Source organism: Gallus gallus, chromosome 3, assembly GCF_016699485.2.
Source record: "Gallus gallus isolate bGalGal1 chromosome 3, bGalGal1.mat.broiler.GRCg7b, whole genome shotgun sequence".
NCBI lineage: Eukaryota > Metazoa > Chordata > Aves > Galliformes > Phasianidae > Gallus > Gallus gallus.
The window spans coordinates 29,129,600-29,147,959 of NC_052534.1; the positions used below are offsets into that span (position 1 = coordinate 29,129,600).

At 33.6% G+C, this 18,360-nt stretch overlaps 1 protein-coding gene across 1 annotated transcript in view; it reads right to left on the reverse strand.

Moving 5' to 3' along the window:
- The window catches only part of DNAH8 (dynein axonemal heavy chain 8), a 129,477-nt gene that overhangs the window by 60,390 nt on the left and 50,727 nt on the right, over positions 1 to 18,360 (reverse strand). Inside the window, exons 34-50 of the mRNA XM_040697634.2 lie at positions 18,108 to 18,208; positions 16,553 to 16,690; positions 14,873 to 15,113; positions 13,687 to 13,886; positions 13,193 to 13,346; positions 12,917 to 13,080; positions 12,077 to 12,179; positions 11,367 to 11,471; positions 10,909 to 11,070; positions 8,798 to 9,022; positions 7,996 to 8,168; positions 6,154 to 6,332; positions 4,688 to 4,875; positions 2,407 to 2,493; positions 2,167 to 2,274; positions 1,277 to 1,411; positions 502 to 663 (exon numbers count right to left, since the gene is read on the reverse strand). Coding sequence (XP_040553568.1) covers positions 502 to 663; positions 1,277 to 1,411; positions 2,167 to 2,274; positions 2,407 to 2,493; positions 4,688 to 4,875; positions 6,154 to 6,332; positions 7,996 to 8,168; positions 8,798 to 9,022; positions 10,909 to 11,070; positions 11,367 to 11,471; positions 12,077 to 12,179; positions 12,917 to 13,080; positions 13,193 to 13,346; positions 13,687 to 13,886; positions 14,873 to 15,113; positions 16,553 to 16,690; positions 18,108 to 18,208 — 2,625 coding nt within the window. The remainder of the gene's footprint in view (positions 1 to 501; positions 664 to 1,276; positions 1,412 to 2,166; positions 2,275 to 2,406; positions 2,494 to 4,687; positions 4,876 to 6,153; positions 6,333 to 7,995; positions 8,169 to 8,797; positions 9,023 to 10,908; positions 11,071 to 11,366; positions 11,472 to 12,076; positions 12,180 to 12,916; positions 13,081 to 13,192; positions 13,347 to 13,686; positions 13,887 to 14,872; positions 15,114 to 16,552; positions 16,691 to 18,107; positions 18,209 to 18,360) is intronic.

Here is an 18,360-nt window from a genome sequence, read left to right on the forward strand (position 1 = left end):
TTCAAGTATACAAATACATACCCCTTATATTTTTCTTTGTCCTGTGATAGCTCTTTTAGCTCTTAGCTTCTACGCTGTAGAAGTTGCGACCTGGCTATTTTTGTTACATTTTATTTACTGCCTTGGCCTTCAAAATGCATTCTTATGCCCTACTGCCCCTACTCTAGCCTACGAAACTCATGTTTAGAGAGCTAAATACATACTTTTCTTCTTCATTCAGATAACTAAATGCACTAACAGATAACAGATGCACTAAAAATATATGGGAAAGGCTGGGTTAGCAGCATTCTATAAGGTGTTGTTTTTTTTTCCTTTTCTTTTTCTGGATATAAATAAATAATAGTTTAGTCTTCCCAGTGTGGTTTACATTCAGCTTTTACTTTATTCTTATACAAGCAGCACAAGTCTTTGAATGAGACAGTGATTTAACCACTAACATGGTGTTCTGACTTGCATTTGCTACGAAGACATTAGATTTTTTTTTTTATTTTTTTTTTTTACCTGAACAAGCTTAAGATTCCATGGTGGATGATTAGTCAATCCTGCCTCTTCAACCTGATTAGCTACTGCAGCCTGAAGCTCATTGTATTTATTACTGTCCAACTGCAACCCCGGAAACAGATCATTGATAAGACTGAGAAACAAGGGCTCATCTTCATCTATCTGAAAAAGTTATTCAGTGTTAAAGCCCAGTTATCAACAGTTCTTAAACCCAAACTGATATCTACTGTAAAATATTAAACAATAAGAATATAGTTTTTAAATACAGGTGCTTGCGTTCATAAGCACAGTCAGCCAACAGGACAGCTCACTAAGCTGACGGCATTTTCATAATGTCATCTGTATGTCATTTGAAACATAAATTTGAAATTTATTTCATTTCTCACTCAGTACACACTGAATCTATACTTATAAAGCTTATGATCTTTCAATTCTAATGCTTAAAGAGCACCTATAAAAACTTTAAAAAATGTGTTAAAGAGATTTCTCATCCCTGCTGGATATCATACCCTGCAGATTTGGTACATACACTAAATTTATGGCACATATACTTAATTCATATTCAAATTATTCCTTTTATTGATCGTAATCAGTCTATATCCATTAGTATGTAAAGTATCATACCCCCAGACAAACCACTGTTAACTCAGTTGAATCTTTGCACTCCAATAACTGTTTTCAGGATTAGTGAATGCTCACTGCTGCTTAATTATAACACAGTTATGACTAGCTGCTCTGCTTATTTTGGTGCTAAAATCTTCAATTAGATTCTTACCAGCTTTGAAAGATTCATATCTCTTAGTCCCCTCATAACAATGCTTAATTCACTATCATTTGGTCTGGCCCTTTTTTGAGTTCCAAGAGTCCTAAGTACTGAAAGGATGTTCCTCAGACCAAAGTCATAATGAACCTAGTAGAATGTGAAAATACAGTGTATGCATCAGTAACAAGTTCTCTATCTTTATTTCATTAGAATAGCAAATCTTACTTGTCTGTTCTATAGTATAGTCGCCTTGCCTGGAAAAGTTAACTGAATTTGGAACTGTCGTGGTTCTTTAGGAAGTTTTCTATTAAAATAAATAACAGATAAGCAGTTTATTTTCAGGAAGGAGGGTATAAGCTTTCTAGTTTGGATTTCATTGACTTCATCATTTATGAACTGATATAGCAACTATTTTGTAGCTCTCTACATTGGTGTTCTAAAAAAACAATATTTGCATTCTACCCTGGACATTCCCAACTAAGGCAGCTTAAACCCAAGGCTTCAGAACAAACTGCTGTGAAATTCAAAGAAGTGCTGTGACTTAAATCAAACTTAAGACATTCCTCCTGCAGTTTTGAAGCTACAGATGCTTTCTCTTGACTTCACTAAGCACTACAGAAAAATGAGACACAAGGTTAATTTTCCCTGCCTACCACGTTTAGGCAGAGAACTTCATAAATGGGCAACTACAAATCATAATTTTTTAACAATTAATGTATCTACACATGCATGAACTTACATGGTTCAAAAATGTTAAAAGAAAAATGCTTCAATTATATTTCAACTACTCCAATATTAAAAACATAAAAGTGATTGTTCAGAAACAACCTGTACAAATCAAAATCTAAAGGGTTGCACTGCGTAAATACTAAGACAAAGGAGAAGAGAACGTATAACATTACCTGCTTAGTGAGCTGCTCCTCACAAAGTTTATAAAGAACGAAGAACTTCTGAGACAAAACCACATTATCAATAAATCCATAACTTGCAAGCTTAACTCTTATAATTATCTGAAACACAATGTTTTCGTTTTAGAAATAAGGTGAGTTTTTCTGTTTGTTTGTTTTTTATATAGATAAGCAAATTAAAATATTCAAAAATCAAAGTACATTTTTTTCTCCCAGTTCAGTTATTAATTGTACCTGTCTATCTGGAACCATCATTGACACAGTTCTAAACAGAATTTTGAGATTTTCTGGTAGCTCTTGGCGTCCAGCATATCCAGGATTCTGTACAAGAAAACAAACTGCATTATTATTTCCATCATTCAATTTTTTTTTTTTTTTTTTTTTTTTTTTTTTTTTTTTTGAGAAATGCAAACTTTGTGGGCAGCCTGGTGTGGTGGTTGGTGACCCCACACATAGCAGGGGGTTGAAACTCGACGATCATTATGGTCCTTTTCAACCCAGGCCCTTCTATGATTCTATGATTCTTATGCATAAATACTTAGATCTGCTAAGTTACCTCCTTTCTCCACTAATGATTAAAATATGAAGAAGAAACTTCAACCAAACTATGAATTTAATAATTACATAAAATTGCATTATAACTGAAATTGTATATCATAATAAGCCAGAAATCATAATTTAAATTCTTTTTTGGAATAAAATCTACTTGGTTCATTGCTTCTAGTGTATTCCCAAAGCTCTACACTGAGATTTCAGCAAGATAAGTATAATAAAATGATAGCACATTATTTTCTCTAGAGAAAACTCTCTAAGGAGAGATTTCTAGTAACTAAAGAGTATACAGTTGATACTAGCTTAACTGACACTGATCAAATGTTAGGCATTTGGGGAAGAGAACTTCCTAAGTATTGTTTAGAAGAGGTAAGTCTTCTGACACGTTAAAGATTCAGTGACTAGCAAGAACCAACAAAATAATAACCTGTCTATGGTAAAGAAATACAAAGATGTTCTCTATATTTCTCATATTTAAAAGTTTATCTTTGAAGTATAGATCCTCGACGAACATTTAATAGTTTCTGAGTGGATCCGATCTGCTGAAGAAATCTAAAAAATCTAAGAAATTATAATACTTTCAGTGATAGCACTAAGTTAAATAATGATTTAAAAATACAAAAGCATATTTTGTAAGTGCAGTAAAATTGACAGACAAAAAAATTAAAGCATGAAAACTTTATGACAAATCATATGGAATACAGTTTTAATGACTAAGCTTGACTGAGGATTTCCGGAAGCTTGCTGCAAACAGGTTGAATAACTGACACCAAACAGGTTACATTCAAAAGATTGAAAGTGATTATGATAATAATGGTAAATAAAAGTTAAAATGATAATTGATAAATGATATTTATAAGCACCTCAGTTATTAATCTGCACTTGAACATGTAGATGCGTAGTTTTATTTCGCATAAGGTCATCCTGGATTGCCATCTGCCTTGGCATCAGGAAACATACACTGTAAAATTTCCCACCCGTGAGATTACAGGAATCAGTCCTGCAATGCTTCAGGAATCCCACAGTGACAAGACAGCATATTCTGAAAGTTCTTATTCTAAATCCAGGAGTTTGTGCTTCTACCTTTGGGTAATAGTTGGTAATCACCCATTTAAAATTATACACACACACACACACACACATATATATACACATATATACCACCTTGATGTATATACACTGCAAGAATTTTCCACAACTTGCCATTGTACAACAGTCTCCCATAAATGTCACCCATAAAAATCTCATGATGCAAGACATTTTTTTTTTCATAATGCCTATGCTAAATCCAGGATTGGAGCAAACAGCAGAGCAGATCCCTTTGTCACAAAGGCCAAAACTGCACAACCAGTATTGTGTCTAAACTAGTAAGCACATCCTATATTACCAATGAAAGAAACTGATAATTTTTTTTGAAAAGACCTGTTGTCACGAACATATGAGGAGGGGGATCATCATAATCATCCTCTGTAAATCAGCTTTATTTTTTTTATCCACATAAAGTATCCATTAGACAAGACATACCTACTTGAAAATTGCCTTTCCTGGAAAGAAACCTTCAGATTTAAGAAAAGGGTCTCTTTTTTTCCCCTACAGCAGTTTTCTCGCTAATAATGTTAAAGCATTTCAGGTTAAGGTAGTGAAGTGTGTTACTGCTCTCAACAAGCACAGAGAATTCTGAAAGTCTGGCCAAACTTCTAGGTAGATGACACAATAAACTGCAGCACAGTAATGAGGAGGTGCAATGCACCGAACCTCAGGAATAATATTGAAGTAAAATTTAAGGCATGCAGGTATTCTAATGCATCTAACGCATGAAGAATTATTTATGTGTTCTGCTAGTTCAGTCTATTTCTTAGCAACAGCTCCAACTAATTAGTCAAGTAAGTTGCTTTCACCTTGTCACATCATTAATGTCATATGGCATAATTTGTCACTTCTAGGTAATTATTGCTATATTTACCATTGTAAGGAAAATTCCAAACTCTGGATTTAAATCTACACAGTCTCCATCAGAAAAAATGAACTGCTTCTTTCTTTCTTTTCTTGCTGTTAAGATAATATAAATTTGTTGTGCTGCTACTGACAAGACAGGCAACTCAATCCGGTTGAATTCATCAAAACATCCCCAAGATCCAGACTGTGCAAGGCCTAAAAAAGGGGGGGGGGGAATAAAAAAAAAAAAGTGTTATCTCTTTTCCCTTCAGGTATATTTGACATACTAGAACTACATGTCTATATTTTTCTTCAAATAACTGAAAAAAAATTGGCTTTATTTATTGCCCAGTGGCCAAGGTCTAACTTCCTCCAAACCACCTGAGTATTTTCATATCAATAAATAGTTTTCTACAAAATGCCTGCTAGTGAATCAAAATCAGAAACATCTTTTATCTCGGGGCATTTAGCAGATTTTGCTACTGATCTTACCATGAATGGAATCTTTAATGTGGCAATTTGATTATTTTGCAAAAAAAACAATGATTCATCTAAAAAATAAAAAAGGAGTGACTTACAACTTCAAAAAAACTAAAATGTTGCAGAAAGTCCTGCTTTTTAACTTTCATGTTTTCATCTTTCAAAGAAGATGCTTTTAGAAACATACAGCTTTAGACAATTTTATGCTACAATTATTTCTTCGATAAACCAAACAACAAAAATCTGAATAAGTTCACCTTTTGCATCTCAGTACAGGCAATACTATAACTTCAAAAAAAAATCAACTGTCAGAAACTATATGAAGTCCAACATGTCATTTATCTGGGAGAGAATAACTCCATGCTTGGTGCTGACTGGCTAAAAAGCAGTTCTGCAGAAAAGGACCTGGTGTCATCCTTAACAACTGAGCATGAATCAGAAATACGCCCTTGCTGCAGAGGTATCCTGCTGCTTATTATCCAAAAGTTTGAGGGAAATCATTGTTCAGCTTTACCTTGCACTTGTGAGATAGCAGTTGTAGTAGCATACACAGTCTGAGGCTTTCCAGTAAAGGAAAAACATTGTCTTACTGGTACAAGTCCAGCAGATGGCTGCCATGATTGTCAGGGTATGGAGGACATGATTCAAAAAGGGGGCTGAGAGAATACAGTTTCTTCAGCCTGAAGAGAAAGCTAATTGAAAAGACTACTGCTGTTCATTGGAGTTGGAGCTAGGCTCTTCTCAGAGATGAATAGTGAAAGAAAAGCCAATGGACACAGGTTGCAATATGGGAAAGTTCAAGACAATACAGTTACCAAAAAATTTACTACAAGGTTGGTCAAACACTTGAACAGCGGCCCTGAAGTGTTCTAGTCATCCCTGGAGATATTTAAACCCAATGGGAATAAGGTCCTGGGCATCCTACTCTAATTGCACCTGATCTGAGCATGGGGGGGGGGGACTATGTGACCTGTGGAGGTCCCTTCCATCCTATATGATTCTATGAAATCTTACCTTTGAAAATCCTACCCAAACCTCTGAAATCCATTTGATCAGAACAGTTGAAGACTACGACATATTTTCCCAGAGCCTTTCCCATGTCTTTCGTTGTTTCTGTTTTACCAGTTCCAGCTGGTCCAGCTGGAGCTCCTCCCATGTTCATTCCCAAAGCCTGAGCTAAAGTTATATAGCACCTATAAACGTTAAAACATATCAATTTATTAAACAATGATGAAGATATATTTTATATAAATACAAAAATGAGTTATGTGATATATTCTTGTGTTAAAGCATCAATTCTTCATAAGCAATTTCATTGATTTCACTTGAACACAGAAATTTCAGGGTGGCAAAATCATAAAATGCAGAAGCATTACTAATAAATAGCAAAAAAAATGTGATCTTTATCTAGTACATTAAAAAGTGTTAGTATTAGACAAAATAGCACATCAGTGAACAACACAAAGGAATTAAATTGTCATTAATTATTTTGAAGCTAAAATGAGATGATTCTGATGTTAAATGATACCATCTTATCATTTTTGGCAACATTTTAGTCTTTATGCCATTCACCAGGTTAGGCTACTCTCATCTAAATCTTGAAGTCTGAAAGAATAAGGATACATGGCCCTCACCATAATTATGGATTAAAACTTCGAATCACCAACTTCTTTTTTTCCAGTTCTGAAGAGTCTTGACTGCCATTTTAGTTACATGTGATCCTTATGATTTTCACACACAGTTAAGTGGCAGAGTAATACTCTACTTAAAGTGACCGAGTTTCTATACAACTGAGGAGGTATCTTCACTGTCAAATTAGCTCTAAATAACGAACATTGCTAAAAAGTATTTTTCAGAGTTTTTAGTCTATAGAGCTTAATAACTACCAAGTTCCTATGGTTTAGACTGAATCATCATGGTGTTTTATATCAAATTTGCACTACAAGGTTATTGATGTTTATTATCTGACTCTGTTAACTAATAAGAAATATAAATAACTTTAATATTTTACTTCCATGGGTTTATTGGGATAAAGACAAATTTTGGAGTAGAAATTAAGTTTTTTGTGCCGAAAATATTTGATTGCTGAGTGAAGTACAATATACTGCAGAAATGAACAGAGTTTTCCATATTGTCACAATAGCAGTCCTATCTATTCGGGAGAAATAAAGATGTTCTAAAAAGCTGTACAGACCCACATTCCACATAAATAGCAAAGTTAATAAAGATATCATGGAAGTTATTGCAATATATTGAGTGGAATTTTTGGCAAATGAAGTATCTTTTGGCAGTCTAGTTTCCCATTTGGCCAACAGTGACACCTCAAGAAAGGGATAAATTGAGGAAGATGCCATGGAACTACAAAGGAAAAAAATCCCAAAACAATGTTAATCCACATGTGAAACAAAATTAATGGTTGTTTCCCAGTACTAATAATTGGTAGTCCTAGACTTTCAAAGACATTGGGGTAGTACAGGTACTCCCTGACATTAAGGGTAGCAACAAAACCCTTATAGAATCCTTTATTACAGAGCTTGAAACGTTTGATCCAATCTCTCTTTTCAGAATAGAAATTCTGCAAAAATATACACTAGTGTGTAATTACTCAGTTCTGCTGACTACATGTACAAAATAGTGAGTGTATTTTACTTATTTCTCTTCCTCTTTTTTTTTTTTTTTTTTTTTTTTTTTTTTTTTTTTTTTTTTTTAGGGATACAAATAAGCAGTTGTATAAGAAGACTTTTGGTAATGACCGAGAACACATAGAGCTTAATTCAGAATATTTCTCTTCGAAGATATTATGTTAAATAAACACTATATGTAATAAACATTTTTCTATATAATCATGTTTCTAACCTGTCTGTAAGAGGTGTTATAACCAGACGTTCAGTGCAACCCAGAAATTCATTTTGGTAAACAAAGTCAACATCTGTAATGGATACCACAACTTGATCAAGATCCTCCTTGAAATAAAATCTAGACTGCTTTAGCCACTCAAAATCAGTTGGTGATTTGATGTGCATTTTTACCTTGAAAGAAAGTAAACAAATATCCATGTTTTAACACTCATTTTATATATTTGATAAGCGCAATAAAATCCTAATTTGCAAATAATTAGAATAATGAGTGATTTCTTAAGTTAGAGTTCCTAAGAAGCAAAGTGAAGTAAATATAAACCCCACATAATATTTACAGATCATTTCAACTGATTGTAATCAACTTGATGCTAATCAAATGAAGCTTAAATTGCTTCGGTTTTGCATCTAATCCTCCAAGTGAAATTAGCAATCCACATTATGTGAATTCACCAAACACACAGTAACAAAAGGCGTGGTGCAGGAAGGATCTAATGGAGACACAGAAGGTAAAATCTGTATAATCTAGTATGTTCGTGTCATCAGCAGTAAAACTATTGAGGAACATATAGCATTTCTCACAGAATAAAATGAATGTAAAGAACTTAGCAGATTATAAGAAGTTCAAGCAAATGACTGATTTTAGGATTTTTTTTCATTTGTTTTTCTTCTGCATATACCCTTTAGGAACCATAAAGAAAATCCCGGTTGCCTGCCCTCTGAAGGAGCAGGAGAGACAAAGAATAAATCAGGTGTTATGGAAGACAGCGACCAATTGTTAGAAATCAAAACCTGTAGTTTACCAGATCATCAAAAATATCGCGCTGGTGTACATGAATGGTAATGAGTGTTTCAAACTTCTCCCTGTCAAACTTGGAAAGATCATGTGTAGTCTGGCTAATCAACATATTCAAAATATCCAGAAATCTCCCATTGGTCACTTGCATGATTTTTTTATCCTCTTTAGCATTCTGTAGAGCTTCTTCGGAATCACGTGTCCACAGCATTTGAATCCCCAGTAATCCAACCTACAAATTTAATATGTGAATGAATACAAAATAATAACTTGTTCAATACTATCCCTTTCTTAAATGCTTTGGGCATAATGTGAAAATAAATTACAGCATCAGAGGGCCAAACTATCACTAGGACCCATTATAATAACACCTCATCATAATGATCTGGTTCTGTTTCAGATTAGTAATGATTAGTTGGTTCTGTTACAGGATTTCAAACTCCTGAGAAAACATTTCTTTAAAGTTACAAAAATTATCACACACTGAGATATGCACAGATTAAGCACAACCCTCAGTTTCACTTACAATCCAGTCTAAGTGTACTCCAGCATCAGAAACAAACAGATCTTAAACTGTGGGGAGACATTCCGCTGAAAATTTTTCTCTGACAGTTCACAGCTAATGAAAGAACATTTTTTTAAAATGTGTTTATATTCTACTGAACATGGGATGCATTAACCAGTAATAACTGGTTGTCCTCATCAGAGCACTCTGATCTAGGAAGTATTTTTGGTTCCAAATAAATCTGGGACATTGAGTGTAAACTGCAGTCTCAGATTTTGATTACCACATATCCATGTAAGTGATATATGATTTCCATGAATCCAAATGATATCCATGACAAAACATGATAGAAGAGAATTCTATCAGTACCATTCTTTCCCATATTGTTACATTTACAAAGCACCTAGACCTAATACTTTGACAGCCACCTTCTACTTTTTGTCTCCAATATATGTAACAAATTCAAGGCAACAGAGATTGAGAAGCAGGAAACATCTCCTCATTTTAGAGTAATCTGGCTATCAACAATCTAATTTATTTTAGAATGACAGCTGAGTTAGAGGGTAAAAAAACACCTGTGGATGCAACTTTTTCAAGCTATCTAAAACAGAAGCATCTGAGACAGTAAAAAGGTAACTCAAAGGAATGAAAATATATAAAATACTTCTAAGTATTTTGCCTAATTTCTTCTCTGTCCTATAACAAAGCATTTATTTCTCTGTACTTTGCATTTCTTCATTAAAGACCATTTTCTCCTCTCCTTACTCCTCCCACTCTGTCCACTGCTTTTAACACAATTAATTAGCGCAGTCTCAGCAATCGTAACATTTGGATTGGGAAACAAGATCTTTCCAGGTGATAAGAAAGCCACCTCAAAATGTCTGACATGTAGGCAAAACAGACAGTACATCAATCTTTTTTTCTTAAAGTAATAGACATCTTAAATTCTGCTAAGATGAAACAACTATAATAAACACAGTCTTAAGTTAATTCTGCTCAAAATCTAAATGTCCTGACCAATTTTTAAAATTAAGAATGTATCGGCCAGTTTTAATATTTGCATAGATTCTATAAAATAATTATGCCTACTGCTGTAATGAAAGGAATGACTGGGTCAGAATACAGAAAGGCTGAGAAACAATTCATTATTTCCTAATGAAATTTATGATCAATCACCAAGATGGAGACGTATCTGTGCAAACTAGAATCCTTCAAGAGATTCAAGAGGCTTCTACTAGGTGTGTATTATAATGACTAAGTCCCATAAATCATCATGAGATAACCATAACAATAGCCCTTGCAATCATAAATTATGAGAAATCAATCTGCACCATAAATTTTCTTTGCATATCAAGATGTAAGCTCTACTTTGTATTTTCTATGAGAAGATAAAATTATTTTAAGGTGGATTACAAGAAAAATATTATGCCATACATTGTGTACCAGAATTGAAGTCATTAAAGGCTGCCTGCCACTGGGTAGATTCATATCCTTGTTTTCTCTTTGGAAAATTTCTCATATAGACAGTCCATTAGTCTATATGTTGTTTATTTCCCGGGCCCCCCAGCACACAGTCTAGACTGCACACACAAACCCACATTCTGTATTCTCACCTGTGCTGGAAAGTGGTTGAGAAAATTCAGCAGATCATATCCTGTGTCACTGATTTGGTAATATGCTGCCCTAATTACACCATGCAATGAAATCTGCTGAACATGTAATAAATTTTGCAACCAAAGCTCTACCGGTCCTTTTGCAATCACTGGTGTGTCCAACTGAGAAATTAATAAAAGGGAGAAAATAAGACATAGTTAACAAACTTCTGTTCAATACTGTTAGTTAATAGAGAGTTACTAAAATTTTTTGCACAAGAATTACAAATTTAAATGCTATAAATACTGCAAAAAATTACAACAGTTTTATTACATTGATGATTGAAACTTGTATTTGTAATTAACAGTAACTCAACTTAATATATATTGATATGTTCGATAATAGAATGATTTATCTATTATGAGATTTCTGTGGGGGAGGAGGAAATAATAATAAAATAAAAAAATCAGCAAATTACCGGTATTTTTTCTCCTTCTCTTGATATGACTGCCAGTATGCGATCATAATCCTTTTGGTGAAATTCTACTTCATTTATATTGTCAGATATGGAAAGCAGATGTGGCTGTAAGGATAATTCAAAAGTCATTCAAATTATTCAGTAACATTAACATTAAATAATGTTAGCATAGAAAAAAACACAAAATTTAAGGTAAGGTTATCCTGTGAAGATTTGTCTGAACTTATGGATGAGCTTCAGGCCATCCAAAGATAGTAACTGCAGAAATATTTGCGTAGGATCTTATCTCAATCTGTTATTTTTTTGTGTTATGGTTTTACAGTTTCCACAGGTGATCGAGCAGAACAAATATCAGTTATTACATTAGATCTACTATCTTATCTCAGCTCTCAGCTACAATCCAAGAGTAGCCAGACTGATTTAGTGCTATGTTAATCAACAAGGTCTCACAGGGTCCCTTCTATTAAAGGAACCTCCAGCAAATCAAAGGGGATCATATTCAACACATTCTAGTGTTCTGGATTCTGAATATAAATATTTTTAATTACAGATATCTGTCTCCTATTTTGTTAAAGATTAAAGAGTAAGAAACAAACAAACAAAATCACCAGAATTTGCAAGAAAATGTTAACATTCTCATCTGTTAACTTCTTTTCCATATTTTAATTTCCTTTTTGTTCTAAGCAGAAAAAAAAACACTATGGTTGTACCTGAATTGTATGAGAATCACTTGCTTGTCCAAGAATTTCAAGAAGGACAGGATCAGAAACAAAAAAGAATCTAGGAAACAGTAGCCTCTTCTTCTCTAAGTACCTTTAAAATTGAACAAGACTTCCATTAGAATCTTTCACCTCATATTTGTACTGAGGAACATGATTTAGTGGGAACTATTGGCGATAGGTAGGTGGTTGGACTGGATGATCTTGGAGGTCTTTTCCGACAACCTTGGTGATTCTATGATTCTCTCACAGTTGAATTTAGAAATACACTGAAAGCTAGAACACTAAACACTGGAATCAGCCTTCCCACCAGAAATTTATAGCAGATTAGCAATTAGATCTGCACATCTGTAATTTGCAGATTATGGAATTAGCAGATACTGTTTGCTTTGTCCTCATTTCCTTTCAGTCTGCTAAATCTGTGTTCAATGGTCCAAAGAAAATAAGCTGAGAATTTACTATTTGATTTTATGTAAACAAAACTCCTAAAACTGCAACTAATCCTTACCTTTCAAATATTATCAATATAAATTCTCATTCAAGAGAGATCATCTTTAGTAGTTACCTATGCAGTTATGAAGAAACATAGTTACAAAAAGTTTGGAAGGCTTCTCTTTCTAGACACTGAAACATGCAGATGAGAAGTAAGCAGAAACTGTGTAGCTATAATGTAGAAAAAGTAGATTTAGTCTTCAGTTTTCTCTTAGAAAATCCTTAAATATTTAGTTTGGAACTAAAATTAAACTGATTTAATATAAATTATTTTCAAAATACAAACACACACACACACACACACACATATTTATATATATAAAATCAAACAATTCATACCCTGTAAGTGACTTCTGACATACTTCCAGTTGTTCATGTAAGTGAGGCAGAAGTTGCTCCATAGTCTCATCTCCAACACAGCAGACAATTACATTTGGGTTTTCATGAGCTCGTTGCATTATTCTTACCCATGACTTATCAATATTCTGAAAACGTTTTGCTTCCTATATACAATAAAAAAAATAAGTGTTTTCATAGCATACTCTGTTGGAAATTAGTACACAGATATGTGTACTAATGTAGATTAATATGTAATAGGCAAACACTGAAGTTTACCTGCGGTAACTGTTTTGCAATATCTCCTCCTACGAAAACTGCTTCAAGATAAACCCAGAGGTTCTGTACAACCAACCACTCTTCAATTATGTCTGTAGAGCCACTTAGTTTAGAAATCCAACTCTGAATATCTTTTTTAAATGCTGCATTGTATCTGAAATAAAGGATGAAAAACAGAGAAATTTAACTCTAAAGAAAGCTATTCCAAAATAAGAAGCTAAAATATGAGGGATAAGAAACAATTTTTTTTTTCACTTAGAGAGCAAGAAGAATCTCCTGAACGGTTCCTAACAATTTTATTATACTCTAATATATTGAGATAATAAGTTGCTACTAACATATGAATGTCTGCCAGTAGAGGAAGTTTTTAAATCATCAATTTTAACTTTTATTCTTTTTTTTCATTAACAAATAACATTCAATTCAAATTTACTGTTGATTTATTCTAATAGTGCAGTTACTGAAAACACCATGCAAAATCATTTTGAAAGTACCTATTGCTCAGTAAAGAACCAAGAATCATTAAACTGTCCTCCATCAAAGTTATGATTTCTGCTGATTCAGATCCCTTTAGCAGTAGCTCTCCTCTCCCTTTGAATGATGAAAAGCTCAGAAATTGGTTTCCCCAACTTTCACTTATTTGAGATAGTTTGGCTTCTATATCCTTTTCCTTTGTAGCAGAAATACATATATCCTGAAAAGAAAAAAACGTTTTTTAGAATCTTTGTTCTCCATAAATGAGACCATTCCTAATGTTAATCTTCTAATAATGGTCGGTGTATGAAATCTTGTAAGAAATATGGCTGTATCACAAATACAGAAATCACTATACTAATTTTACTTAAATCTCTCTGAAATGAAGTATATGGATAAGTGAAAAATACTCCATTGGAAATGCATTAGTAACCCATTTCTGTGGCTTCGTATCTTGTTATTTCTGCATCACATGATTTTTGAATCATCATTTGTATATGGTTTTGGGTAATGACATAGATATATTTGTTACCAGCTCTTAATCCTGTCCCATTTCAATTTATAGAATCGCATCTCAGATGGAAAGAATCTCTGGAGATCATAAAATCCAATATCCCATTCAAATCAGAACTTGAATTTAAAATTAAGTAGATCAACCTGTAATGCTTCCATTAAAAAATAAATAAATCAAATCAAGTATGAATACAATCATATCATTTGCATCTGTATTTAACCTATAACACTCACAAACTCCACTCAGAGTTCTTTTCAGGTTCTGTGTGGGAAACTTTCAGAGTTGTGTAGTTCAGAAGACTACAAAGATCTAGAAAAGTATTCATGTTAAATGAGGAATCATGGAGTTTTTCTCTTTAAAACCTTTGATTCATTTACAAATCTTTAAAGCAGTCACACAATAAAAATTTAGGTGAATGCAATCAGTTGAAGTTAATATTCTGTTAAACAAGCGCTAAGAAATCAGGACTAGGAAGAAGAGATCATCTACAAATATGTGTCCAAAGATTCCAATTAGCATTTCTGCATTTCTTTATACATTTCTAAACATAGCATTAATTTAAACCAGCACAGTCTGCTTGATAGACAAGACCCTTAACAATATAAAAAATATTTTTAAAAGTTAGGTGAACAAAATTTTTAATATTCTTTGTTAATATCATTAAATGAAGGGCAAAAAAGGTATTCACCTACCTCAATATCATCTTTATTTTGAAGAATGGGGGCTTCCATGATGTTTCGAAGGCAAAATGAATCAGACTCTACATCAAATTGATGTCCTGTTACTTCAGCTATACGGTTCCAATGCCTTGGCTTCATTGCTTTGTCAGTCATCATTTCCAACAAAGGACAAGACTCACTAAAATCATCAATTTTTTTCTTGAGATCTAAAAATGCTTGCCAGGTTTGGAGTCCTTTAGGTAGTCTACGGCACCTGCAATTGAGTTAAATAGATGCAGTAGTAAATGGCCTTTTATAGATACAGGAAATCTTAAAAACATTCCAAAAACAGATAGGAGGCGCAAAGAAACTCCTATCAAAGTTAACAATTTCTATGTAACATTGTGTCAAATTACCCACCTTTTTAGAAAAGAAACCAAAGCACAACTTGTGTAAATACCCTCCTAACAAATATATTTAACATTTTTTTACCCAATAAACAGAAATATTGCAGTTTGCGTTAAGATATATGTACATTAGCTGCTTTTCCTTACAAATATTTATTAATAAAAACCATATTAGTTAACTTCATATATGTAAATCTTGCAGAAATCAATAATACACGACACACATTATCATATCACTTTGGAGATGGACATAGAAATTGGAAATATATGATCACCTCCTCTTCTCATATTGGTAAGAGGTCCTGAAAACATTAGCTAAGAAAATGAAAACTAAATACTTCCAATGGGTGTAGGGCAAGGAAAGGGAGTTAAAGGAATAATTATTGCATTGGCCCTACTTTTACAGAGCCTACCAAATACGGTGGAGCTTGTCATAATGGGGAACTGTGTTACATATCAGGTATGTGGTGGACTGAACTTAACAAGTTATTTTGTTGCAAAGTAATTCTTGTCCTACAGTTATTTCTTCCAATAATAATAAAAGGTACTCCTTAAAATATTAAAAAATATTTCTGAAGCAAACTAATAAAATAAAGTTAGCTTTCTTCCTAGCTGCTGGTATAATTCTGTGCTTTGGACTTAGGATGAAAATGATGTTGACAACGCATCAATGTTTCGTCTGTTGCTGAGAAGTGTTTATACAAAATCACAGACCTTTCAGCTTCGTATGCTGCCCTGCCAACGAGGAAGTTAGGGCTTCACAAGAAGCTGGGAGGAGAAATAACCAGGACAGCTGACCCAAACTGGCAAAAGGCATATTCCATACCATATGACATCATGCAGAAATATAAAAGTGGGGAATTGGCTAGTGCTGGGGAGCTACTGCTTGGGAAAAAAACAGACATTGGTCAGTGGGTGGTGAGTAACTCTGTTGTGAATCATTTGTTCTGAATATCCTTTATTATTATTACTACTACTGTGCCTTCTTTTTCTGCCCTGTTAAAACATTATTTCTGCCCTTTGGTTTTACCTTTTTTTTTTTTTATTTTATTTTATTTCTCCAATTCTTTCCCTAGTTCCACCGTAGGGGTGTGAGTGAATGTTTAACACAACACCTGCTATCAAAACTACAGGTAAAAGGCTGGTTAAATAAAAGTACAGCATTATCCTGCTCTCCTTGGCAAGTCCGATCACCTTAAGATAAACGTTATTTGTGTTTTGTATGTAAATATAGCAAAGAACACTACTGAAGTCACCTGAATCTTAATGAATTCAACATAAGATACAGTTCATCTTATCATCACACCTGTTCTGAAAATCCAGAAGCTCAGCATTAATTTTTTCAATATCTACATCTGTCCAAAGTATCTCGTAATAGCCATTTATGCTGTTTATTACAGCATCATACAATCCATACAGTTTCTGAAGAAAGGCTAACTCCTTTCTGGAAGAATAAAAAAATCATATCAATAAATTAAATCAGCTATTTGGATATTTATCAGTACTTAAATACATAGTATCTCTGCTATTACTACCAAAACTTGAAATAGATCGATTAGATTACATTTAGTAATCCAGAATAGAACAGTTTGTTAATAAAAGCTACACGCACAAAAAGTATATTATACTGAATGCCTATTATCCACACCAAACTTATATGGGGGAGGTTTTGCTCTGGGCTAGTTCAAAACAATTTCAGTTCATCCAAAAGAAGCAAGCATCCCTCTATAGTCAGCATCAGCAGCCTCACCTCAAGTACTTTATGCAGTTCAGGGATATAAATATAAGAACAGAAAACTAATAGAATGTCTCCAAAGGAGGTCAACAGTGATGAGGAAAGTACAAGACGGCATGACCTATGAGGAGTGGCTGAAGATACTTGCATTGCTTAGCTTAGAAAAAATGGAAGGGTGACCTCATTGCTGTCTGCAGCTTCCTCAAGATAAGAGGCATAGAGCAAGGCACTAAACTCTTTTCTCTAGTGACTCATGATAGGACATAAGAGAACGGCTTAAACCTGAGTCAGGGAAAGTTCAGGATGAACATGAGAAAAAGGTTCTTTACTGAGAGGGCGGTCAAGAACTGGAACAAAGTCCCTAGGAAAGAAGCAATGTATTCAACAGACATACGGAAAATGCTCTTAGGCATATGGTTTAACCTTTAAGTTTCTCTGTACAGAGTCTGGAGATGGACTCTGTGATCCTCCTGGGTTGCTTTCAACTATGGATATTTTATGATTCTAACCACCTTGAGCTGGCACTGCTGTGCAAAGCAGAGTGTGCCATGGCAAGCGGTGACAATTACTCAATTTACTTCAGAATCACTGTCTGAATCTGAACTAAAATGCTAATGCAAAAACAGCCACAAATGGTCAGATCCTCATCTGTATGAATCTTCATCAATCACTAAAACGGCTGGTGCAGAAACTTTAGTATTTGATTTTCATTAGTACAGCTGCTCAAAAAATTTAGACTTCATAAACCTCTAATGATATAAAGTCATATGTGATTACACACTGACTTTTCCTTGCCTTTTCCTACTTGTTACTATTTTATCTTATCGCTAGAATATAATACTGCACTTATATGTATACATGGGTATATTTTTAGGACATGGCATTCTGCTTCGTTATATAGTTTGATACCTGCATTAAGATAATCTGGTGTGATTCTGCCACCACAATATATAAAAAAAATTACTTTTTATTAGCAAATTCCTTAAAATTCTAAAATTTTTCTTGATATTTTCTGAATTTAATGTAGTGGAAATATTCTACATTTTAACATCTCCTTCCTTGATATACCCTTTGCCTTTCTAATATACCTAATAAACACCTAAGACAGCTATATTTCTGCAGTTACCTGACTTTATGCAAAACTTCATAGTCTGTGACAGGCAATCCAAACAACTGTTCTCCAGAAGAGTATGTGATAAACTTTCTCCAAAGCTCATCAAAATTACCCTGAATAAATTAGGATTCATACAGGTAAAATAAAAAAATATTTTAGATTTTACATTACCTAATATGAAATCATTAAAGTTCTAAACTTGTCTTTAAAAACTTCTATTAGAAGCATATTTAAATGTTTGAAAAATAATATTCATATATCATTT